This window comes from Lacerta agilis, chromosome 8 (assembly GCF_009819535.1).
Source record: "Lacerta agilis isolate rLacAgi1 chromosome 8, rLacAgi1.pri, whole genome shotgun sequence".
Lineage (NCBI taxonomy): Eukaryota > Metazoa > Chordata > Lepidosauria > Squamata > Lacertidae > Lacerta > Lacerta agilis.
In genome coordinates, this window is record NC_046319.1 from 7,623,266 (window position 1) to 7,649,264 (window position 25,999).

Below are 25,999 nucleotides of genomic sequence, written 5' to 3' on the forward strand. Positions count from 1 at the left end.
TCCTCCCCGCCCAGCCTTCGCTGGTCCCGCCCCAGGCGCAGCCGCGGGTCGCCGCGCAACCTCCGCTCCCCTTAGAGAAGAGGAAGAGAAACCGGGCGATGAGCGCGGGGGGGGGGTGTGGAGTGGAGAGAAGTGGAAAAACATTTTGATGATGTTGTTGATGATGGAAGGAAACACGGACCGAAAATTTTAAAAGGTAGGAAGTAGTGAAATGGGGAAAAAAGAGGGGTTTTTAGACAAACAAAAGAGCAAATAGAAAAGAAAAAAGACGCTCGATAAAGGTGCAAAGAAACGGCAAGGGAATTTCTCTGCAGATCAAAAGCAGGAACAGCCCCAGAACTGATTCCTGCATCGCCGTGGGTTGGGCTAGATGACCCTTGGGACCCTTTTCAGCACTACGAGTCTACGATTTCTTTTCTTTTGAGTCTACGATTTCTATGCCTCCCTGCGGCCCCTTTTCCAGCTGTTTATTTTGCTGTTCTGCAGAATTATTGCGCATCCACAGCACCCCCAGCCACTTACCCGTTTTTTTTACAATCCCCCGCCAGAATAATACGAGGAGAAACCAGCAGCTGCCTACAATTCCTTTAATTTTAAACTGTGGTCCCTTCTACTAATGAATCAGTATCTCCATCTGCTGGTCGCTGCGCAATGCTCTCCAATGCCTTTATGCCACCGCTCCAAATGGGAGCATGGCCTCCTCTTTTCCCTGTCATCTCTGCGACAAAGAATATTAATAAATATATAGACCACTTAAAGGTTTTTTTTAATTATTAACCAGGATTAATCGTATCCTCTGAACATTGCGCTGATTAGGCAAATGTCATAAGGAGGCCTGCTAGCTTAGGGATAATGGGAGTTGTTGTAGTTCCAAAAACAGCTGGAGTTTGGGAAACCCTGGTCTAAACCTACTGCTTGGGGGGGGGAGGGACTTAATCACATGGCATGGAATAAATTTCTGGAATCTGAATTAACTGGGGTAGTCGGTTGATTTTAGAATCTGGACTGAAGAGTCTTGTAATGTGCACCACGTGTTTCAAAACGTAGTAAGCTAGCCTTGTTGAATTTGTGAGTGGGACTGATTCTGCCAAATTGGTGGCGGAGCGCAGAGACCTCAGGCCCCAAGTTTTGTCCTGACAAAATGTGGCGATATAATCACAGGCAACATATGGCTTTAATGTTAAATTTGCATCCCACCTGACTATATAATAACATGTCCAAAGCAAATTAGGCAGTTTCATGGCGGGTAGGACTTCAGGTGGCTAAACCTCCTGATGGTTAAATCCATGGGTTGGCAAGCTAAGGCCCGGGGGCCAGATCTGGCCCAATCATCTTCTAAATCCAGCACGCAGACGGTCCGGGAATCAGTGTGTTTTTACATGAGTAGAATGTGTCCTTTTATTTAAAATGCATCTCTGGGGTTATTTGTGGGGCATAGGAATTCATTTTTTTCTCTCTTCCAAAATATAGTCCGGCCCCCCACAAGGTCTGAGGGACAGTGGACCGGCCCCCTGCTGAAAAGGTTTGCTGACCACTGAAATCCAACCACAGACAAGTGCAGTGTACCTCCAGATACATTGCTGGGTGCAAAAGTGGAAGGCAGCCGAGCATCCTCTGCTCATGAGCCTGCTGCAAACATCTGCTGGACCACAACAGGAATCTGGACGCTGGACCAGACGGGCCTGTGGCCTAAAGATGCAGCTGGGCTCTTAAGGGGTTGCGAGACAAAAATGTTCTGTAACCTGCCAGTGAATGGCTGACTTGCTCAACAAAATTGTCAGGGGGAGGGGGAAGAGTGCAAAAAAAGGAGATTTGTGAGTACACCAATCCTAGCCCAGTTTCAAAGAAAGCTAAAGAGAACACACTGGATCTTTTAGGCAGGCGCCTCTGCTTAACTGTTTCTTAAGAATTAAAGGGAAATATTGAATTATGGTGCTGGAGGAGACTCTTGAGAGTCCCATGGACTGCAAAAAGATCAAACTTATCCATCCTTAAAGAAATCAGCCCCGAGTGCTCACTGGAAGGACAGATCCTGAAGTTGAGGCTCCAGTACTTTGGCCACCTCATGAGAAGAGAAGACTCCCTGGAAAAGACCCTGATGTTGGGAAAGATGGAGGGCACAAAGAGAAGGGGATGACAGAGGATGAGATGGTTGGACAGTGTTCTCGAAGCGACTAGCATGAGTTTGGCCAAACTGCGGGAGGCAGTGGAGGATAGGGGTGCCTGGCGTGCTCTGGTCCATGGGATCATGAAGAGTCAGACACGACTGAACGACTGAACAACAACAAATTGATTTGGGATTTCCCCCCCCTTTTCAAAACCCAATAAAAACAAGTTAAAACAAACCAAAAAGCACCAGTCCCAACTATATGAGACACCTGCCCCTATAGTCCTACTCTCTGCTTCCTATTATTGCGAGTGTGTTTTTTTGAAAATCAAAAACAATTGCAAGGAAGTACTGAAGGGAATTATTTTCCTAATACTTGTTATCCAGAACATCACAAATAAATTCCAGGCTTTGCAAACTTAAAAAAAAGAATTTAATAAAAGGGCAGCAGAGAGATGTGCCAAGCTGGATTCACCGCTCTGTCATCAAAACAGGCACCTGTGACTCCGCTTGAGTGGGCAAGTCTTTTGTGTCTTCCTGAAATGAGCCAGTGTCTTGTCCTTCAGTGGAAAATGAACACTAAAAAGGAGAAGCCCTGCGGCTTTGGCCCAGTCACTTGGGGCAGGGCGGACAATTTCAGGCTGTCCATTAAATCTGTTACTTTTTCATTACCATTCTTGAGCACCTTTGAACCAGGAAGAGCCAGCAGTCGACACAAGTCTGCTTTGTCTGTTTGGACAAGCGTCCCTCCAGCTCCGTCACCTGAAACGGGAGCGGCTATCCTTTCCTAGCCCAAGGGCTGTTTTCTTGTCAAAAGTATTTAATTTAATTTTTAAAGGAAAGCATGCAACACAGCTCCCAAGCAGGCTTCAAGCACAACCACCAGGGCCAGCTCAATACATTTTGGCACTTGAGGCAAGCCACAAAATGCCTTCAAGCAGCGTGCAGTGGGCAATGCATTCCTTGGGAGGCCAGATCTGCTGCCCCTGTGGATCCTGCCTGCCTGAGGAGGCTGCCTCACCTTGCCTCATGGGTGGGCTGGCCCTGACAGCGACTCTCCCCTCCTTCTGCTTCCAGCAGTATAGCCATCATGGCTAGTAGACGCGGACAGCTAAAAGGACGGACTTCTTCAAACAGCGCATAGCTGGCCTGTGGAACTCTGTCCCACAAGAAGCAGTGACGGCCAGTTACATCCTTAAGGAGGAACTCCAGGGGGCAATCAAAAGGAATTGGGCAAGTGAGGCAGTTGAGCTCCCTGCTCACACCCAGTTCTCCCCACTGAGAGTGAGGTGGGCATGTATTGTTTATTTGTGGGGATCTGGTATTGGGCAAAGATTTCAGCGTCACCAAAAAAACACACACAAGTTTCTAGATCGTATGATGGTACGGATCGGCTCTGAAGCTTGGTGAAAATGAAGCGGACTGGAGATCAGGGCTCTCGAATTGTGTCTCCAGACATTAGTAGGGTTTCCCCTGCTACATAGAAGGCCAAGCTAGGGACAGCACATGGGAGATTCCCCAACCTGAAGTCCCCATGCTTCCACCCTCCTTTTTTTTAAAGCAGCTGCAGATTTGCATGCTTGATTTGGATTAGGCTGATGGCCCCAATCCAAACTGCCACCCCCATGGTTGTTGGTTTTAATAAAGGGAAGAACGTGACACTCCAATCTCAGCATTCCCACTTCGGGCAGTTCTCAAACACTTCAAAGTTTATTAAAAAAAAAAAGGGGGTGGGGAATCAATCATATTGAAGTGCCAACTTCCACAATCAGTTCTCACAAATTGCAAATTACCGTATTTTTCGCTCCATAAGACGCACCTTTTTCCTCCTAAAAAGTAAGGGGAGATATCTGTGCGTCTTATGGAGCGAATGGTGGTCCCTGGAGCTGAATTGCCCAGGGGCCAAAAGAGGATCATGCTTTTTTATTTTACAAAGAGGAAAGGGGGTGTTGAAAGGACCCCGCTGAGCAGCAAGAGATCGGGAGAGAGATAAGAGTCCCTGGCTCCCTTTCAGCCCTGCCCTCCTTTGTTGAATGTGCTGCAGAGGGAGGTTGTTTGTTTCCCCAGCTACATGTGACTGGCTGATTAGATTATCTGTCTGGAAACTGTAGAAAAGGCTCCCTTTCCTTTAGAAGCTGCAAAAATGTGAGTTGAACCCCATAAAAACAGAGCTTTTCCTCTTTGCTTTTCCCCCTTTGCAAAAAAAAACTGCAAACTTTTAGCTGATCCTAAAAAACCCAGCGTTTTTCCCTTTGCAAAAAAGCTGCAAAACGTTTAGCTGATCCTCAAAAAACCAGGGCTTTTCCCTTTGCAAAAAAAAGCTGCAAAACCTTTAGCTGATCCTCAAAAAAACAGGGCTTTTAGAGGAGGAAAACCAGAAAAAAACTAGTAAGTTTTTCTTGTTTCTTCCTCTAAAAACAAGGTGCGCCCTATGGTCCGGTGCACCCTATGGAGCGAAAAATATGGTACTCTGAGCAAGACTTCAGATTGAATAAGAGCTCCATTTTCTTTGACTCAGCACAGAGGGCAACACTAATCTTGTTGACAAAGCAGCAAGAAATGGGGGGGGGGGGAATAATAACCCGACTGTGAATTTTCCACCCAATAACCTTTATTAGCAAATTAAGTACCCATGTAATTCCCCTCCAAAAAACATTTTTGCAAATACTGGTCAGTAAAGAGACGAACACCATTTTTGCCTCCCCATCTCAAATGCATGTTTTGCTTTGGCCAAACCTGGGCTCCCAAAAACACACACACACACCAATGATTCCACCCCCTGCTTGCTCGGATGGTTGAATTCCTCAGCACAGATCACACAAAAACAGGGAGGGCGGCCATCTTCTTCCATTGCCCGCCAGAACACCAAGCACCATTTTGAGAGCGGCCATTTTGAGCTCACCACGCTGACTGCAGCCTGCCATGAATATCTGGCAACTCTCCCCACCCAATGACTCAATAAATAAGCCTTCTGTTTTGGTTGTGGGCCAGCTAGCACGGTCCACAACGTTACAGGCCTGGTGGGGCCAGGATTGAGAATTCAAGCAATGACAACAGGCCGCCTCATGTTCCGAGTGCAGCCATTTTGAAAACCCCACCAGTGAAGGAGTTGCGCCAAGTCCTGAGGGCGGCCATCTTGGAAGCACGACTGGCATGGACGACACCTGTGAGGAGAAGCATTTTTCTTCGAGGAGAAAAGGGAAGGGGGGGGGAGAGAAAGGATTATTATTATTATTATTTGCCTTTTTAAACAAAGGATTAACGGATCTTCTACCTGCAATGCTCTCAACAGCGCTGGGAACGATGGCAGTCTCCGTACTGTTCTGAGTGGCACATAAGGGATGCCTTTCGTTAAAGGTTTAAAAGGGTGTGCGTGTGTATGTGGGAAGCTTCTCTATGAGGGGAATTCGTTAAAAGAGAGCGGGGCATTTTTGCTTGCGTGAAGCAGCACCAGAACGGGACCTCGACCCCCTTAAGATTGCACAGAGCACGCCATTTCTAGCATGTCAAAGTTCGTCTTTCTCCTCCTCCTTGGTCTTCTTCTGGAAGGAAGCAAGGATGTTCAAGCGCTTCTGGAGTTCCTCCTTCTTGCCCTCGCTCATCTTGTTCTCCTCAATGAGCTTGCTGATCCGGGAGACTTCGCTGGCGGCGAACTGGTCCCCCTGGGCGAGGATTTTGCTCATGACCTTGACGTACTGCTCTGAGGACTTCTGCTCGGTCTCCTTCGCCTTGGCCAGGAGCTTCCGCCCTTCTTCCAGGAGGGCCTGGCGCTCCAGCTCTTTCGTGGCGCCCACAAATTTGCTGGCCAAGGCGTCAAACTCCTTCAGGCACCCCGGCATCCCCATGTAGATCCCCCGGCTCTTCAGCCAGCGCTGCAGGGAGCTCGCTTTGACCTGCCCAGGGTAAGGCAAAGGGTTGTCCAGGTCGCCATCTTGGAACAGGTAAAAAACCGGGTAAGCGTCTTTATCAAGCTTGTACTTCTCCCCCAGCTCCATGTTCAGCTTGTCACCATAATCTGCGAACAGAAGACCGATAATGAAACCTACTAGGACTTGAAAATAGGGCTACGGCTGCAATCCTACAATCTGTGGGATCAGGCCAATGGCCCATCTAGTCCAGCATCCTGTTCTCATTTGAGTGGCCAACCAGATGCCCCAATGGGAAACCCAAGAACTCATGCAACGTGTTCCCAGACAGCTGGGCCACTGCCAATATAGTCCACGATCAGGACTTGTTAAGTGTTGTCGTTCAGCAACATCTGGAGAGCTGCGGTTTAACCGCCCTGGTTTCAGTGAATAAACACATACTAGTTTTTTTCTCACTGAAACCTGTGGGTTTTTAAAGTGTCTAAATCTGGACTGTTATTGATTTTCATTTTGAAATGTTCTAGAGTAGACTCAGGAAAGAGGAGCCGAATCCTATACCCACACAGAAGTAAGCGCCACTTAACTTAGTGGGGATCTCTACTCTGGGGAAGCCCCATATTATTATAATTAACTCCTTGATTGCCTTCTAAACCACTGTCTCGGTGCGATTCACACATAAGATAATTAAAAACGGATAAAACCACACACACAAAACCAAATACGTTTAATAAAATGCTAAAATCCTGACCAGTGAACACATGGTAAAGACCCATCTAGCCAGTAGGGAAAGCCTGCCCCCTGTAGAGGGGCGGAAATCCCATATCAGAACCCCCTTGCTTGCAATGGGAGATCACTGCTCACTTGCATAAAATCAGGGATTCCCTTGGGCCAGTAGAGGCTTCTCCCATTTCCACAGCAAAATGGAGGGGGGTTGTGTGTGTGTGTGTGCCTAGGAGACAACTGTGCAGGGCTGGCAAACGGCACTTGTCACGCACCATGCCTTGCACATTCCCAGGCGAAGTGGTGATGCAGAAAGGAGCACGCAAACACGCACCCACCAGTCTTACGCAGGGGGAGCTTCCTCAAAATACCCCATACCTCATAACTGAACACATTGCAAGCCTTGCAACCTCTCTCTCTCTCTCTCTCCCCATCCCCACTCCTCCTAAGCAAACACACACAGAGGGTTTCCTGCAATTCATTGGTGCAGTCAACACAAATCATTTTGCAAAACGCAATCAGCCACTTGCCGCGACAAATCCTATGGCATGTGTTCTATCTCCACCTGACTACCAGCTGCTGAGAACTGCAGGCGCTCGAATCCTGCTTGCAGGTTTCCCATTGAGGCATCTGGCTGGCCACTGCGAGAACAGGATGCTGGACTAGATGGGCCTTTGGCCTGATCCAGCAGTGAACTTCTTCTTTTTTATTATTAAAATAAGTCTTTATTAAATTTATGTTTCTTTAAAAAAAAAAAGGATTCCAAACATAAAACACAACAAAACATTAAATCTTACATCGCACAAATAATAAACATAAATTAACAATAGTCTCTTTCAAATTATACATCAAATTTAAAATATGACTTCATATTGCTTCTACAACGGTTTTCTTAGTATAATACTCATTTCATTACTCTAACTAATAATTTAGTTACTCTCATTCTTACAAACGGACAAAAAACAAAAAACGGCAACAATATATATATGTATATAATTTAAATCTCCCACGTGCGTAACTTAATCTAAGCAAATCATTAGTTCCGTTTTCAAACCTTCTTTTTTAAAATATTCTTCCAAATATTTCCATTCTGTTTTTGTTTTCTGTTTTTGTATATCTCTTATTGCTGCTGTCATCCTTGCTAAATTCATATATTCTATTAGCTTAGTTTGCCATTCTTGGACTGTTGGTATTTTTTCTCCTTTCCAATCTATAAGTATCCTAGCTGCAGCACATGCGTACAAAAGGATGTTTTTTCTGTCTTCAGGAATATTCTCAGGGGTCAGCAGGGAACTTCTTACAGTGCTACATTTTCTCCCTCTCTGGCAAGGAGCAGATAAATGGAATGAGAGCGCACACTGTTTTTGCAAGCTGCTTTCACCTCCCGGCAGTCTCTAAGGGTCCAAGCTCCTCCACCCCCATCACAAAACTCGAAAGTTTTGAATTAATGACATAAGCCCTGTGCTTCTGGCTGTGTGCAGCACCTTTTCTCACTCCACCCATATAAAATAAAAATCAGTAATGACTAGCTCTGTCCTCACACGGTTCCCCTGCTCCTCAAATCAAAATGCAGGGGAGTGCAAGGGAACTTATGGAAAAATTCCTCCTGCAGACTGGGCAATGGCAGGGGGAAAGAGGGAATTAAAACCATGACTGTTTCTTCTGCCTCCCTCTACGCATCTTCAACACAAATTCTTTCCCTCCCCCCTGAAAAACAAAAAATTCGGTATCTTAGTCAGACAGTGAGTTTACTCCCCATTTCTTAATAATCCACAAGACCACCAATCTCTCTCTCTCTCTCTCTCTCACACACACACACACACACAATATTCAGCAACGTCAACCAGTCAATACAATTAAAGCTCTGCTAAACTCAGTATGTAGCATCAGCCAGGAGGAAAAGATGTTTGCAGAGATTCAGGAGGAAAGGCATCATTCTGATCAGCTTATCCTAAGCAAAAAGCCCTGCCTCCTTTATTGATGTTTGCACAGTGTTAAGAGTTCCAACAGTTAATCTGGTGTCCATTTAAAAAAGAAGAAGTGAAAGATAAATTTATAGACCTCATAATCTGTGTACAAGTCCACCGTAAGCATCTCACCTGATATCCCCACCTCGGCCACCAACAAATCGTCACTGGATTCTGAGCTTTCGGCCACCTTTTTGAACTCATCCTGCTTCTCTCCGTAAGGATACTGGGTGTCAAATTTCACCAGCACGAACTTGTGCTTCGGGATCACCTAAAAGGAAAGCGCCACAAAAGCTGTGAACGTGCGCTGTGTGGAAGCAATCTGGTTTCCAAAGTCACCTGCAAAACACCTGAGGCATTCTGACTACTGAACGTCTAACCTGAGGCTGTCAGTGGTCACTCAACCTTTACAGCTGGGATAGGGAACCTGTCCCCACCCTGCCTGCCTCCCTCAATAGTGACTGGGCAGTAAGTCCCATCATCCTTGACCATTGGTCATTGATGGGGACTGGGGTCCAACAATATTTGGAGGCCCCCCCATCTCCCAGAAATTCAGCATGCGCTTCAGAAGAGAGAGGCACTGTGTTGCTCCTTCTCAAACACCAGTGCTGACCCTCAACTCTAGCTAATTATCCAGAAATAATTTAGTCAATCGACTCTAGATCTTAAAATCTTTTTTTAAAAAGCCATACTTTATTGATATTCATAGAAAACAAAAACAATCTTAAATAAACAAAAGAACAAAAAAGACAATCTTGTGTAAGTCATCTTATATAAATCTACCGTATTTTTCCGTGTATAAGACTAGGTTTTTTCCCTAATGAATTATGTCAAAAATTAGGGGGCGTCTTATACACAGGTAGTACTGAGGCCATTTTCTTAAATCTGAGTCCCCCCAAACAGGGGTTGTCTTATACATGGGGGCATCTTATAGGCGGAAAAATACGGTAATTCAATCTTAAAATAAGGTACCTTCAGCCAATAGGATTCTGTGTTATTGTCGAAAACAGTTAAAAGTCGCTGTTTAAAACATTCGGAATTTCAAAATTGACGATAAGCCAAAAACAGATTAAACACGACAACATTCTACATCGGTGGGTGCGTTTGCCTAAACAATAATAACAATAATTTATTATTTATACCTTGCCCATCTAGCTGGGTTTCCCCAGCTACTCTGGACAGCTCCCAACAGAATATTAAAAACACGATAAAACATCAAATGTCAAAAGTTTCCTTAAACAGGGCTGCCTTCAGATGTCTTCTAAAAGTCAGATAGTTGTTTATTTCCTTGACATCTGATGGGAGGGCGTTCCACAGGGCGGGCGCCACTACCGAGAAGGCCCTCTGCCTGGTTCCCTGTAACCTCACTTCTCGCAGGGCAGGAACCGCCAGGAGGCCCTCGGAGCTGGACCTCAGTGTCCGGGCTGAACGATGGGGGGTGGAGAGGCTCCTTCAGGTTTCCAGCAGGCACCGAAAAGAGGACAGTGAAGGCGCCCGTCTGATGTCAATAGGCAGTGGTTTTAGGGTGCTGACTATCATACTAAAAGACTGATTTCTTACAAATGCAGATATAGGGGCACCTGTGTCAGTTCCGTATACCAAAGTAGCTGAGTGGGCATTTATGCTGTAAGGCAATGTCACAGGTAAACTGGTCCCCAGTTGCTACTGTCTTTATATACTAAACAGCATATATGCCACATTTCCAGTGATGCACTGAGCCATGCACTGAACCTAAACATTAGGAAGAACTTCCTGACAGTGAGAGCTGTTTGGCAGTGGAATTTGCTACCAAGGAGAGTGGTGGAGTCTCCTTCTTTTGAGGTCTTTAAGCAGAGGCTTGACAGCCATCTGTCAGGAGTGCTTTGATGGTGTTTCCTGCTTGGCAGGGGGTTGGACTGGATGGCCCTTGTGGTCTCTTCCAACTCTATGATTCTATGCCATTAGTCCACCTCGCCAGCGTTGCCTACACGGACTGGCAGCAGTTCTCCAGGGCCTCAGGCCGGAGTAGTGCCCATCTCAAAACCCTTTTTTTATAACTTTAGAGGCCAGAGAGTTTCTTGCATGCAAGGCAGCTGCCCCACCGCTGAGCATGGCCCTTCCACCCCCCATCTCACTTAAAAAGCTATTCTAAGCTGCAATCCTCATGTGAATCTGCAGAGTTGGTTGTCACTGAGCCCATTTTACAGAAGGGTAAAACAGGCTGTTCTCAAGGGATAGTCCCATTTTTTTAAAAAAAAGGGCAAAGGGAAATAGGATGTTTGTTCTTGGTTATTAAAAAATTAATAAAATTTAATTTAATTATTTTTAAATGCGCAGGGGTGGGATGGGGTTTCTTGCTGCACCCCACTTATCGGATAGAACTGCTGCAGGGCACAAAAAGTGCAAGATGTGACTTGTCTGGAGTTTCACAGTTCCCAGGCTTTGGGCGGAGACGCTCCAGTTCCCACGCCTCTGAGGCAGCCCTGCTTAATTTTTACTTAGCACGGTAATAAGTGCAAAATGCCTGGACTTTGCCGCAGAAATGCTACGTGTTAACAGTAGGCTAATAAAATTTGAGCGGCTTATGACTACACGCAAACGTACTCTGGAAATGCAGCTAGCAAGATAGGAATCCTAAGTTCTTTCCCAAAAATTAGTAAGTTGTTGCACCCTGGAGCTTCCATTCAATTCCTCAGTGTAATAAGCTCTTCAAGCTGGTTGAAATTCAAGTCAAGCACAGGTGCATTAAATCCCCTACCCTGACTATGATGTACATATGATCTAACATATATGATCTAGCAGGGGTGCACAGATGCTATGCTCATGGGACCTGCTTTGTTTTTAAGTAGACTCCCAGGAGATCCACTGAGTAAAGCTGGGAGCAAAAGATCTTTCATTCAGAATTATGAGCCCGGGAATTTATTTTGAGAAGCGTTAACTGAATGGACCTCACAGTCCTTCCACACACAAAAATCCATTTCTGGTTACCTCCCCACCCCTTACTTCTTTTCGGAAATGTAATTTAGGGCAGGGAGGGATCATAGCTCAGTTGGCCAGAGTGTGGTGCTGATTAACACCAAGGTTGCAGGTTTGATCCCCATATGGGACAGATGTATATTCCTGCATTGCAGGGAGTTGCACTAGAACTAGATGATTCTCAGGGTTCCTTCTACAATTATATGATTTGACGATTAGACAAATTAATGGAAGAGAGGGCTATTGATGGCTTCTAAACGGCCTCGGTCCTGTATACCTGAAGGAGCGTCTCCACCCCCATCGTTCAGCCCGGACACTGAGATCCAGCGCCGAGGGCCTTCTGGCAGTTCCCTCACTGCGAGAAGCAAAGCTACAGGGAACCAGGCAGAGGGCTTTCTTGGCAGTGGCGCCTGCCCTGTGGAACGCCCTCCCATCAGGGGTCAGAGAGATAAACAACTACCTGTCATTTAGAAAATACCTGAAGGCAGCCCTGTTTAGGGAAGTTTTTAATTTGTGACTTTGTATTGTATTTGTTGGAGGCCGCCCAGAGTGGCCGGGGAGACCCAGCCAGATGGGTGGGGTATAAATAAATTATTATTATTATTATTATTATTATTATTATTATTATTATTATTATTCTGCTAGCCAAATGGCTATGCTCTGCCTCCACAATTGGAGGCAGCAATAGCTTCTGACAACCAGCTTCTGGAAACCACAGGAAGGGAGATTGTTCTTGTGCTCAGATGCTCCTTGCCGGTTTCCCACAGACATCAGGTTGACCACAGTGAGAACAGGACGCCGGAGTAGATGAGCCATTAACCTGATCCTGCAGCGTCTTTTGTATGTTCTTAATGTTTTGCTGGAAGAAGAGGTCTACTGCTGGCTTATTATATATTACAGGAAAATAAATTCTCCATTTCAAGAGGGAGTACACCTCTGAGGCTAGGAATATACAATGGGGAGGGTGTGTGTTGTGTGTGTATATTCAAAATGAGTCGCTGGGACTCTGAACCCATTTTCCACCCACCACTCCAGGACTGATCCTTCCATGTGCTTGCTTAGAAAATGAGCTCTCTGCATAGACTCAGGGGTACTCTCACTTCATTTTGCTCAGGGGAGGAATCCTTGGTGCCGATTCAGGAATCAGGCACAAATTGTGCCCTCCCTCACCCTGGAAAGCAAAGCCAAGTTTGCACTGCCCTTGGCATCCACTTGGACAACCATGATTGGTGACTGTATGAAGCCACCTCCCTCGCCTGGGTGGAGCAAGGAGACAATATTTGCAATTAAACTGCAGGTTGCATATCCGAAACTAAGGGCAGAGAAAGAAGTGCGAGTGAAACAGCACACGTAACCCCCCATTTCACGCCCCACTTGCAATAGTTGTGGAGTTACACAGAAGTAAATTCCACTGAAGACAGTGGAGGTTACTTCCAAGAAAACAGGCACAGGCACTCCTTCAGGTTCCCCCCCCCCCAACAAAAACACTGGATACTAATGGAATGTCAATAGCAACAGTGGTATAAAGGCTCTATTTTTAATCTAATCCAATCCACTGAATCAATATTGCAATCTATTGCTGTCAACATGCATGATTCTGTAAGATCTTTTTAACATAATTTAAGGCAGCGGAGCTAAAATAATTTAGGGTGAGATTTATGTTGTGTTCAGAGGCCTTTTGCGTCTTGAAAATGTGATGCGGAGCTAGTGTGTGTGCAAAAAGCAGGCCTAAGACCTGGGTTCAAATCCTCCACCCAGCCATGAATCTCATGGGTGACCTTGGGCCGGGCCAGTCACTCACTCACTGCCTAACCCAGTGTTTTTCAACCTTTTTTTGGGCAAAGGCACACTTGTTTCATGAAAAAAATCACGAGGCACACCACCATTAGAAAATGTTAAAAAATTTAACTCTGTGCCTATATTGACTATATATAAAGTAATTCTCTTGAATAGGAATCAAATAAACAAATTTTTCCCACGGCACACCAGGCAACATCTCGCGAAAAACACTGCCCTAACCTACCTCACAGCGTTGTTGTGGGGATAAAAGGGGGAGGAGAACTATCCATGCCACCTTGAGCGTACCCTGGATGAAAAGTGGGGTCTAAAAGCTATAAAATAAAAATACAACCTAAATAAAACCTATCGCAAATACTGTATGCGCGGGGATTCTCGTTAGTATGACTGCGCCTAGGTAGCCTTTGTCCTCTCCAACACCCTCTCCCCTTCTGTCCTGCTTCATACCAAGGCGCCCCCCCTTAATCGAGTTGGAATATGCCCCCTGCCAGCCAATAATATGGGGAGGGGGCGTGTTGCGCAGCTGATCCCTTTTCAGGCGCACCACCCCAAGCCTTCCTCCTGCAGAGATGGGCAAAGCGATGGGCAAATCGCTTTAACTAAGAAGCAAACCGGGCGCGCAACGCCGGACTTTTGCAAACGCCCCCCCCCCCCTTACGTGCTATTTGCAATTTTTGGCATTAATTTGAGAGAGATGCCCCTATGTCCACCGGGAGGAGGAAGGAGTCGGAGCAGAAGGTCGTCCCCCCACCCTCGTTCCTCCTCCCCAAAAAGCATGCATGCAAGTGTGGTTTCTAGCATCACACACACACAACCCTTTGAGAAAACGAAATAAAAAGCAGAACGGAAAGGCAACAATTGCTATTACCTTGTAGAAGGTGATGGCGTCCAGGGGCAGGGCGCCCTTGGTGTGCAAAGCGCAGCTGCTCTCCAGGGCTAAGCAGAGCAGCAGCGACAGGAGCAGCAGGCAGCTCCGCCGAGGGATGCCCATAGCCATGGCGCCCCGGTGCATTTCTGGGCGAATGTGGAAGATTCTACAGGGAGGGAGGGGCTTTGCTGGGCATGGACACGTGACCAAACGCTGGATCCCTCCTAGGCACTTCAAAGGGCCGCCTCATTTAAGGCACGGGGGGGAGGGGCGTGGGGGGTTTCTTTTTTTTGGGGGGGGGGGAAACGTTGCAGAGAGGTAACGGCTTTCCTTCTCCCCAGGATCCAGCCCCTGTGCGCCGCCTGCTTTGCTCATCCCTTCTCTGCCATAGCTGTCAACTTTTCCCTTTTCTTGCGAGGAATCCCATTCGGAATAAGGGAATTTCGCTTTAAAAAAGGGGGGAAAGTTGACAGCTATGCTTCTCTCCCGTGTCCTGTTTTGCAGCAAGGAAGGCCCACGTTTGCAACGCAAGGTTCAAGCAGGCATGTGCAGAGTTGCCTTTCCCCCTTTTCATTGAAATGCAATCAAAGCAAGCCCAGCTCTGTATATCCCAGATTCCCAGACAGGGCCGGATTTACGTATAAGCTAAACAAGCTATAGTTTAGGGTCCCGCTCTCTTGGGGCCCCCCAAAAAATTTAAAGGGGGGAAAACTGGTTGTACATTTCCAAAATATAAAACAAAAACATAAAAACCTACAACAGTGTTTTGTGCTGTGTAGGCTCCTATGATTTAAGTAATGGGCCCCCAATCATTTTAAATTAGAACTTAATAATTATTTCACTATTAATATACTACTTCTTAATTGTACAGATTTTCTCCTTTGTCAAGTTCAACAATTACTTTGATAAAATACATATTTTGTTATGTGCAAAAGGCTTTAGATACCCATTAGGTCCATAAATTACCATATATTAAAGACAAAAAACAGCGACAATTTCTTGTTGATAAAGTTGACAGCTGGACATATAAAGGGCCCCATTACCTTCAGTTGCTTAGGGCCTCATCAAACCTAAACCCGGCCCTGATCCCAGACCCCCGATGGTGCAGCCAGGCACCCAAGGCAAGAAAAAGAAAGGGGTCTAGGGAGCATGCCTTGTTTGCAGGAGAACAGAGAAAGCTGCTCTGCTTACCATTTGAAAATTGGCAGGAAGGCGAGGAGAGGCAAAGAAAAAAACGCTTTGGGCAAGCTGCTGCCAATCTCTCGCTCTGCATGAAGGGAACGGGCAGGGAGTCAATAAATGTGATCCTGCCTTATCCCTGGCCATCCAAGTCCAGTTTGAATTAAAAACAGTGCTCCCCCAAAACATGTATGATTTAGAAAATCTATAGGGGGAAAGAATGCTGAAGGCGAATTGTCTATTACTGATAAAGCGCTTGGGTGCAAACTGATTCCAAGTGAAGCTGCAGTGAAAATCATGCTATTTGCTAAGCCACTCTTCACTATGAGACCCCCAGCACGTTACAATTTAAAATTACAGTAAATTAAAAATAGTGCTCATTTGAAAGGAAGGGTGGGATATAAATTTAATGAAGTAATAATTTTCTCTGTAACATTCTGAGCCAAATCTGCCTCTGTTGCAGCTAAGCATTAAAAAAAAAAAACCAAGGCTGGGAGTCTAGAAATCCTTCGTACTTTTGCAATAATAATCATCCCACACCCTTAAAGAAAAAGGCAGAAAAACTTGTTTATAAAGAAACTGACCTTTATATATATATTTATATATATATAAATTATAAATCCATCCAGTTTAAAGCAGATTGCTAGCAGTTTTGTCACTTACTCAGCTGCTTAAGTGTTTCACAGACCTTCCAAAGTCATAAATTACAGAAAACAAGTCAAGGAATAAAAAGTTCCAAGCTATCTTGCATATAACAGAAATCCCCTTATTAGATCCAAGTAAGAGATAAACCCTCCTCCATGATTCAACATAACAATTGCAAAATATAAATGCAATTTTAAACAAGTTAAAAATTACTAAAAAATATACACCCTCCTCCCTTCCAGCTAAATGGGCAATACAGGTGGCTGATGTAGTTTTCTTGAGAGGAACGTAACTGGATTACAACCCTGAACCACAATGAAATATTTTAACTTTAGAAATTGGTTGCTGGAAGCAGCTGCAGAACCATTTTGGCTCATGACCCCAGCACTGCATAAAAGTACCGTAATTATAACCTCTGTCTATAGCTCTCTTTTTATACATGTTTAAGTCCATGAAACCACAACAAAAATTAGATAAAACAACAGCGCTACATTATTTCACATATTCAGAAAGGTACGTTTGTGTGTATGTGTGTGTGTTGCTGTAGAAGGTAGGAAAACATTTGGTTTATTAAGAACTTGAGTTTTGTTGACAATGATCAGTTTCTCCAGAAACTTAACAATTTAACTTTTCTGCCAAATTCTCTCCCTGTAGTGGACCCAAATGATTATTGTGCTGGAATCTGATTCTGCCCCTGATACATATGTAGTTGTCAGAGAAAAACCCCAAACAAACTCCTATGTAATGGAGGATTTTGATTATAAGGAGTGGGGAGCAGGGCATGTATTTCCTTGCTTAGATCCTGAGAGCTTTGCAAACCGCTGCTTCAGAAATAAATTCAAATGTGTAGGATTTTCCATTTCTTTTAAAGGGCAATGCTGCTACTCACATGGATACGCCCCGCCCCCCATGGGTTTTCAGGAGAAATTGGTTCCAGGCCCAACACAGAAGGAAGATGTTGCCACAAAGCAACACCACAACAGGCAAGTTACACAAGAGCATTGTCATAACTGAAGACATTCACAACTTGGCAAACAGAATTCACCACCCATACCATTTTGAGACACTTCTTGGTTATCCCCATTGCCTAGCATAGTTCTGTCCCCTGCTTTTGTTCTGTATGGAGAAAGGTGGGGTGGAAATTTAAAAAGTTTGTTTTTGCTTATGCCTTGAGTGACCTCTAGCACTGCCAACAAAAGGAAACACCTGGAATCAAGGTGTCTGATGCAGGTGGGCTCCTTTTAGGAGCTGCCAGTGAAATGTCTCTGGAACTTTATATGATTCTTGCTATAACTGTTTTTTCTTTTTCCTTTTAAAGCCTCATTTCCAAAAGCAAGCACAGAAGGCCTTCATTCTCCAATAGATCTTACTGGCAAATCTAGACTTCAGTATGTCACTAAATTGCATGTGTAGCTGGAGTGAAGAACAGCTCCAGATTAAAATAAATAAAGACCGATTTCTTGTATGGTGTCTAAGAATCATGCTGGGGTTTCTGGAAAGAAAACCTATCTATGTAGGCATCATTCTGACACACACACACACACACACACACACACACTGCTCTGAGGAGCAAGTTGATCACAACACCAAACTATTCAAGGTGGGTTTCACACAGCAGCTTTCCCTCCTTCCACAGGTAGCGTGGGGATTGTTCCTGGAAGAAGCAGGTACTTCTCCTGGGAATGAGAGGATGGCCACAGAGAATCTACTGGTCCCCCTCAGCTGTGCGAATTGGTGATTAAGCAGGCTAGAGTGGCTAGAATGTACTAACACAGCAACACAACTGGCGAAATAAAAGCCGTGTGGATCGTTCCTAAAAGCGCACCTGAAATTTTTACGGTCAAGGTCTTCAGATCCCTCCTAATTAATAGCAGAAACAGGCTAATCACAAAGTTCACAGGGCCTAGAATTCTGCACAAGGAATCCATAGTGGACCGGCCACAAGAGAAACGGCTCACCCACTTGTTTCTAGGAAAAATGATGTGCCACCACCAGGACTACCAGCTCTTTCAAAAATTTAAAGCTTGTTATCTGATGCTGCTTTTCCTTTAGCCAGGTATATGCCAAAGCCTGAAGTCTTTGTTGCCAAAAAACCCAAACTATTTTCAATACCCACTGATTCTGAAACTGCTATAATTTGGTAGAAAAAGAAGAGTTTAGCGGTAGAGGCAACTCCCAGTTTAGGCGAGTCTGAATGATGCATGATGGTGCCCAAGTGCATATCCCTGAATCTGTAAGTAGCCCCAAAATATCATAAAGACGCCATGACAAGGGGCCGGGTGGGCTGGGGTTATGGAACGATACCCCCAAACAAAACAAGGACTGCCTGTACCATGTAACATGATGAACAAAGTAACAAGGAGTGGGAGGAGGGATATCCAAGGTGGTACCTGGATAATCAAGCCTGCTACACTTGCTTACGTTTGGTTGCAAAGGAAGATCAACATACTTTATCAAAAGCCATTTCTTTTGGCCAGATAGTTTCCATGCATTTAATAAAACACTCCATAATCCAGGAGGAACCTACACAAATGTTCACCAAAAGCTGTTTCAGATACGATGAAAGGTTTGGAATGGTGAGAACGAAGAGGATTTGAAATGGATTTGAGCTCCCCGTTTTCTAGAGTCTTATCCAAAATTTATCTAATGCACATTCCCTAACGATGCCCAGGATCAATCTTAGAGACTTATGAATAACAGGAAGCACGAATCAGACCATGCATCCTGTTCCTCACCACATAAACTTGCTTGAATACAGCCGTAAACCTAATAGGAAGCATCGAAGGGCACAGACACCACCTCAGCAATTCATCTTTTACACAAAGGAAGATAGGTGTGTTGAGTTTATGCAACAGATTACATAATACACACCTTTAACCATCAGTCAACAGTTCCATTTGCACCGAGCTGCAGTTAAAGTTGAGTTTTCAATCAAGTTTATATGTTGGAACAAGCTTAAGCAGATACCAACTTTTTCTGATTTTGTTTTGTTTTTCCTTGCAGGATTGGAAAGCAAAACACACAAGGGCTTGAAGTTGCAACTCATTCAGGCAGTGCCTTCAGTTGTTAGGTTGGTGGTGTGAATAAAAATAACTGTTCTGGTGTGTGTGTGTGGGGGGGGGAGAGAAAGTCACCTGTCCTGGGAGAAAGAAAGAACACCCAAGAAGTTACACAGTGGAGCACTGGGCTCTCTGAACTTCTGCTTTTCTAAGGCAAGAAACTTGCACACAAAACTATAAATGCTGCAGTGTGTGATGGAAAAAATACAAACTCCTTGGAAATATGCTTTACACTGGATTTCTATTGCTGCTTCTAAAGACTTCAAGCCCCCAGAGAGCTTCTGGAGAATGCCCCCCTCTCCCCACAAAGGGAAGTGAAACAGGTTAGGTTTTTTTTTTTTGCCTCTGTTACAATATGCTTATGAACATGTATAAAAAAGTGGTCTAACCCTGACGGACAAGGGTCCCTGCTTCTGGTTTTTATGTACAATAATTTAATCAGCTTGAATATATCTTTTTAATACATAAAAAAACTATTTTTACGATCAAAAGTCCTTCATGCATTTATGAGGAAGTTCCAGATTTTTAACGTTGAAGGGATGGTGGCAGATGCTGTTTCCCATCTGTTGTCGGCATTTCAGTCTTGACCCTTGGCACCCAGGACACACTTCCTTAAACCTTTAGAGTTTTGATGGTATCAAGTCTCTTTTTCAGCAGTTCTCCCATTTCCTGTATTGCATGTTGGTAACTGTTCTGGACTTTCCTCAGCGCAGTCTTTGTAAACTTCTTTTCTTCCTGGGAAGAAACATTTTTTTACACAGATAAATACATCATCTGTGTGTGTGTGTAAGCAATTTATATGCCACTTAACTACAATGGTTGAAGAGGTTTACGAAGGTACAATACAAAAATGAAAACCAGTTAAAACTACTGACTCAAACTACCCCTAAAATGCCTGCTGGAATAAAAAAATTCTTCAGTAGGCACAGGAAGTTCAATAGCGAAAGAACCTGTCTGATCTCAGATGGAAGGGAGTTCCATAAAACTGAGCCCATGAATTACACAAAATGTAATTAAACAAAGTTTAATTACATTTTAAAATGTCTCAAAGCACATTTGCATCTAACACTAAACCACGGTTTGTTTTAATCCTGAGTAATCTCAAATCATAGAATCATAGAACCTCAATGTATAAGCAGCAGTTTCTTACCTGTGACAGTACATTGTCCTCTATGGAGAGTTCTTCAAGTTTAAGCGCAGCTAGAGTGATTTCCAGCCCTTTGATATGATCTATCACATTGGAAATGAGAGTCTGGAGACCGGAAATGTAATCCTGAAAGCTGGTGAACACAGGGGGCTGCAGAGAGAAAAATAAAAGCTTTTGCACCCTGACCCACCAAATATCTGTGCAACATTCTCTACAGAAGTGTATCATAGGTTTTTGTTTTGGAGGCAGTGCTTTTTAATGAGTATGTTTAGCAGCATAATGTAGGGACACGGGTGGCGCTGTGGTCTAAACTACTGAGCCTCTTGGGCTTGCCGATTGGAAGGTCGGAGGTTCGAATCCGTGCAACGGGGTCAGCTCCTGTTGTCCTGTCCCAGCTTCTGCCAACCTAGCAGTTTGAAAGCATACCAGTGCAAGTAGATAAATAGGTACCACTGCAGTGGGAAGGTAAACAGCATTCCATGCTGGCAACATGACCCAGGAAGCTGTCTGGAGACAAACGGCGGCCTCCTCAGCCTGAAGAGTGAGATAAGTGCTGCACCCCATACAGTGGTGCCCCGCTAGACAAAAATAATTCGTTCTGCGAAAATTTTCGTCTAGCGGGTTTTTCGTCTAGCGAAGCGGCAATGACAGCCGCGCTTTCGCTAGATGGAAAAAAATAGACGAAAAATTTTCTTCTTGCGAGGCAGCCCCATAGACAAATTCGTCTTGCGGGGCAGCCTTCCGCTAGACGAATGCCTTTGTCTAGCGAGTTTTTCGTCTTGCGAGGCATTCGTCTAGCGGGGCACCACTGTAATTGCCTTTGACTGGACTTAACAATCCGGGGGTCCTTTACCTTACTTTTTACCTTAACGACATAAATAGAGTACAAATCAAAACTATATCATTATTGTTGTTGTTGCTATTATTAATCCAATTTCTCACCTGTCCTTCACCATAAAATCAAAAGGCAGGTTACAGTAATTAAAAAAATAGTTTTAAACAAATTAGTTAAGAGTGGGCTCTGAATATATATATCTCAGGTGTTAAAGGCCAGGGTAAAAAGTAATGCAATGGAAGCCACATAATGAAAGTTTCAGATGTGTAAGGACTGCCACAAAGAATGCCCTCTCCTGGGTGCCCACCCCTCAAACCTCTGAGGTGGAGCTATCAGGAAGACCCCCCCACCTGACGATCTTAGCACCTGACAGGCACCCTTTCTGAACATTGCTACAACTAAACATGGAGGTTTCCATTAGCTACTGCAGCTTATAACTGATGACAGAAATCGATTCTCTGTGGTTTTAGTGTAATCTTTCCTTAAGACCACCACACCTCTTAATTCATTACAAGAAACCCCTGTTCTAGGCGTGAACAAGATGTGAGCGACTGCGCACAGACGCACAGCGCCAAACCCAGAAGTGACCCGGAAATGTCATAAATCATGTCACCAAAAGGGCGGAACAGGGGAGCATTTGCAGGCTTTTTCAGTTAAGACACGATTTCACAGAAGCATGGGTTGCCTGTGCGCACTGAATGGAAGCAGTACTTTATTTTGCCTGTCCTGAATCAACAGTCCATTTAAATTGTGCCCTGTGGATCAGGAGCAGTCCCAGAAACCAGCATTTCCTACCATTGCTACAACACTCTCTTTCTTCTTCTTCTTCTTCTTTTGCAAGCTTGATCTGTAGGGCCTGAGGACGGCATCAGAATAACTGCATACCCACAGAACAATGGAGATGGTCTGCAAGAGTGAGAAAATGGGTTGTCACGCAGGCACTGTTAGGGGCACTGGTTTTTGAAACCGACAAAGGGGGGGGGGCAGGAACAGCTTTCCAAAGGTCTCATTACTCACCTCCACGAAGAAGACCAGATTTTCTAAAATATTCGGATGGGTTTGGAACCTGCCTTCCCTGACTTCCAACAAATCACCTTTGCATTTATTGAATTGATCTGTTGTTGTTGTTTTAAAAAAAGAAGGAAACAAGGTGACCTTTATTAATATTGCTTTAATGTGACTGGTGCTTAATTACTTTTTAAGGATTATCTTTCATTTGTTTATAGTCCCGCCCCCCAATTTATTTGTGCTTTTGTATTTATATCTGTAGCTCCTTGAGTCTGGGTGGGGTGGTGAAAGTGGGATATAAATAACAACAACACATGAAGCTGCCTTATGCCAAGTCAAACCGTTGGGTCCATCTAACCCAGTATTATCTTTGACTAGAAGCAGCTCTCCAGGGCTGCAGGGGTCTTTCTCATAACCTGCTACCTGGAAATGCTCCTGATGACAGAGCGGCTTAACATTGTAACTGTGCCCATGGCATCTTTGCCATCTTGCACCATTTGAACTTTGGTCTGATTTACAATTGTTTGCTGATTGGTAAATATACTAACGCAGTAAAATTTGGTGGTTGAGTCTGTTTTTTATGTTTGGTTTCTGGGCATTAAAACCAGTTCTTGTACATTTCAAACGGTAAACAGTATCTGAAAATGCAGAAGCAGCTGTTGGCTTATTTTTATGTTTTTCTTTTCTTTCTCATACCTCTTCAATGTTATAAAATAAATATTGAACTCAGGTGTGTCTGGCACCAACGTCACTTGATTTTCAGTGTCTGTTAAAGTTGCACCCTTTTGCCCCAAACCATTGGAAGAGGTTAGGCAGCTATTATAAGAGCATCACGTACTGTAATTCAGTGATACAATAGCTGCTCTGCCTACAGGATATCCCAGGTTCAATCTTTAGGTATGGCTGGGAAAAGATTTGTGTCCTGAAACAATGGACAACTGTTGTCAGTCTGTGTAGACGATACTGAACTGGGTGGACCAATGGTCTGATTCAGTATGGCAGCTTCCTATGTTATTTATGGTCTTGCTTATGGTTCTGCTACACTGGTACTCTGTTGTAACATGCCCTGCATCAGGATGATGAAGGAAGAGTTTGCATTTCGAAGGAGGTGAACAAATGAAATAGTCTTCCGTGCATTATTTTGGCAGTCTGCATACATAACAAATGGAAACCATCTTTCCAGAAAAAGGTAGATAGCCGTGTTGGTCTGCCATAGTCAAAACAAAATAAAAAGTAAAAAAATCCTTCCAGTAGCACCTTAGAGACCAACTAAGTTTGTTCTTGGTATGAGCTTTCATGTGCATGGTATCTGAAGAAGTGTGCATGCACACGAAAGCTCATACCAAGAACAAACTTAGTTGGTCTCTAAGGTGCTACTGGAAGGATTTTTTAATTATTTTTTATTTTATCTTTCCAGAAAGTCATCCACAAAAAAAAAAACCAATTTATTTACTCCTGGTGATACCCTCACATACAAAGAAAAGTGAAGTTTTAATTGTATATGCTTAACTGATAAGCACGGACTAATTTACATTTTTTCTAGGCTACAACTTTTGGTATTGCGATTTTCAGCAGATTTACCTGTTAGTTGTTCTAGTAATGATTTAAAGCTATTTCCTATTCTCTCTTGAATTGCTGCCGAATCTTCTGAAAGTAAAGAAAAGTTATCAAATGGCTTATGCAAATAGTCAAATTATATCTCTATATCAAGGGACAGATTTAGAAAAAAAAAATGAAAACAAGCAACCGCTGGAGAAGAAAAAGACTATCACAAAGACTTAAATTTGCTTCCCTACAGGGGTTGAACTAGATGGCCCTTGGGGTCACATCCAACCCTGGAAATGAAAAACAAACATATATTTGGTCACAATTAAGCAAAAAGCAAAGCAGTTCTTACAGTACAAAAATCATTCAATATATTTCTGGGACCCACACTATTCTTGTGAATCTTAATTAGTTTAAACCTCTTCTAAGGCTCTTTTTTTAATGGCTGCAAATCACCCTGGAACCTTAAGTGAAGGGCGTTTAAGAAATCAAAACAAGAAGAACAAGTGGAGAACAAGGACTGGCACGTGGTATGGACCACAAGGCTCACTGCAGGGATGCTGGACAAGAACTCCCATCTTTCCCGGCCATTGGCTGTGGTGGCTGGGGCCTATGGAAGCTGGAGGAGCCAGTGTTTATCCCATTTCTGGCCTAAGAAAAAGCATTAGCCTGCTCTCAGGAGAGAATGCCTCCTTTAATTAGAGACGTTCTTCCATCTCTTCCATACAGTAGGGAATGGACACACTGTGACTATCTAGATATTCCTGAACTGCAACTCCCATTAGTCCAAACCACTGGCCATGCTGGTCAAGGCAGATGGGAGTTGGATTCCAAGATCTGGAGGGCCACAGGTTTCACACTTCTGCCTTGCCAGATTGTAATTTTCATTTTTAACCCGATTCAACGAAAGTACAGAGATGAGGCAGAAAATTCCAAAGAAAATGGTCAGAAGGCTCATAACCAGATGGCAAGCTGAGATTCATTGGGTTTTTTCAAATCTTAAGCATCAGGATTTATTTATTTTTTAAATAAGAGCTCAGAATTCCACATGAAGAGCCTTTGGCATCAACAGCAGCTTGTAAGAGGCCAATATATTCAAACAGATCTGAAAGAGCAGCACACCCATGTATACCTCCCTCCCGCTTCAGCAGACACACCTAAATTGGCTGCTGGCTCCAGGAATTTCAAGACTTACCTAACCCAATAGTATCTAATTCATAAATTTCACTAACAAGGTGAAATAAACTGGTCTGGCACTGGCAGCTCCCACTGTTGAAGAAACCAGCCATTCGGGAAGGTGGGGGGCCAAGGACCGGATACTAGGCAGGAAGAAAAGAAGGGGGGAAGAAAATTAAATATTGTACCTTTTGCATACAGGAGAAAAGCAGAGTTGGTTCCTGGTATCAGCCATTAGCTCTCCAATTAAAGCACCATGCTGGCACGTTAGAAGAATCTCAACTCTTATGTCTCCTGGCACAATCACAAACTGTTTTAAAGAAATCAGGAACGGTTTCTCTTAGTTGTACCTGAACCTTCTGGTCAAGGAACTGCTTTCCAGACTTCACTGCAGCGTCCAGCTTCCGCAGCAGAGCTCTCATCATGTCGATCTTGGAGGAGACGCCATTTTCCGTGGTTTTCTCGGAGTTCTTTGGCTGGGCGTTGTGGCCAAGAGCTGGCAGCCCACTTATGAGCCGCAACATCAAAGATCGGATCTGCAACCATATGGTCTCTTCCTCCAAGGAGAGTTCCTTGTGTTCTTCAGAAATGCCCCTGAGATAGAAAAAAAGGAAGGAGGGAGAAGGGGAGAGGGTGTCCAAGAACTGAGATATAGAAGTACAAGCTCAAGCTTCCCTGCTCTTTTTGCAAGCCCAATGCTGAGCCACAATCTGATTGTTGATGAGCAAGCCGACCTGGTGTGCATCACCAAGACCTTAGTGGACCTGATTTGACTCAGTTGTACCTGCCCCGGTTCTTGGTGCAACATCAATTCAGACTGGAGGGGTGGTGGGGTAGTGTTGCTGTAGTACACTTACTACCATCAGAAACCCCTTCTCTCTTGGAGTGGGACTGGAGAGCCTACCTCTGGTGTTATATTACTGTAATGTGCTCTATGTGGGGCTGCCGTGGTTTGGAAGCTCCAGCTGCTGCAGAATGCTGCAGCCACATTGCTGATGGAAGTTTCTGGTTGAGAACACGTGACACCATTGTTAAAACAGGTGCCCCGGCTATCCATCTGCTACCAAGCCAGGTTCAAGGTTCTTGTATTGATTTACAACTTGGGTCCAGGATACCTCAGGAGTT

At 44.4% G+C, this 25,999-nt stretch overlaps 2 protein-coding genes across 4 annotated transcripts in view; both read right to left on the reverse strand.

The window, feature by feature from the left end:
* Positions 1 to 4,696: 4,696 nt before the first annotated feature.
* Positions 4,697 to 14,450, reverse strand: ERP29 (endoplasmic reticulum protein 29). Its single transcript, XM_033159274.1, has 3 exons — positions 14,281 to 14,450; positions 8,793 to 8,931; positions 4,697 to 6,122 (listed from the first exon to the last, which is right to left on the reverse strand). Exons 1-3 carry the CDS (start codon positions 14,422 to 14,424, stop codon positions 5,614 to 5,616), a joined length of 792 nt encoding a protein of 263 aa, XP_033015165.1. The 5' UTR covers positions 14,425 to 14,450; the 3' UTR covers positions 4,697 to 5,613.
* A 4,935-nt stretch (positions 14,451 to 19,385) lies between these two features.
* NAA25 (N-alpha-acetyltransferase 25, NatB auxiliary subunit) overlaps positions 19,386 to 25,999 on the reverse strand; it is a 35,922-nt gene continuing 29,308 nt past the window's right edge. For 2 of the 3 annotated variants that reach the window (XM_033159275.1, XM_033159277.1), the window contains 7 exons: positions 25,225 to 25,468; positions 24,894 to 25,017; positions 23,735 to 23,800; positions 22,163 to 22,260; positions 21,941 to 22,051; positions 20,314 to 20,460; positions 19,386 to 19,898 (listed from right to left, as the gene is read on the reverse strand). In XM_033159275.1, the coding sequence (XP_033015166.1) occupies positions 19,776 to 19,898; positions 20,314 to 20,460; positions 21,941 to 22,051; positions 22,163 to 22,260; positions 23,735 to 23,800; positions 24,894 to 25,017; positions 25,225 to 25,468 (913 nt within the window). In that variant the 3' untranslated portion in view covers positions 19,386 to 19,775. The remainder of the gene's footprint in view (positions 19,899 to 20,313; positions 20,461 to 21,940; positions 22,052 to 22,162; positions 22,261 to 23,734; positions 23,801 to 24,893; positions 25,018 to 25,224; positions 25,469 to 25,999) is intronic. The other variant, XM_033159276.1, reaches the window with a different exon arrangement.

Excerpts from the sequence above, each read along its gene's own strand:
- ERP29 (XM_033159274.1), bottom strand. The coding sequence starts at position 14,424 with ATGCACCGGGGCGCCATGGCTATGGGCATCCCTCGGCGGAGCTGCCTG. Across the intron at positions 8,932-14,280 it reads ACGCCATCACCTTCTACAAG|GTGATCCCGAAGCACAAGTT; the intron begins GTAATAGCAATT and ends CTTTCCTTTTAG. Across the intron at positions 6,123-8,792 it reads GGCCGAGGTGGGGATATCAG|ATTATGGTGACAAGCTGAAC; the intron begins GTGAGATGCTTA and ends TTCTGTTCGCAG.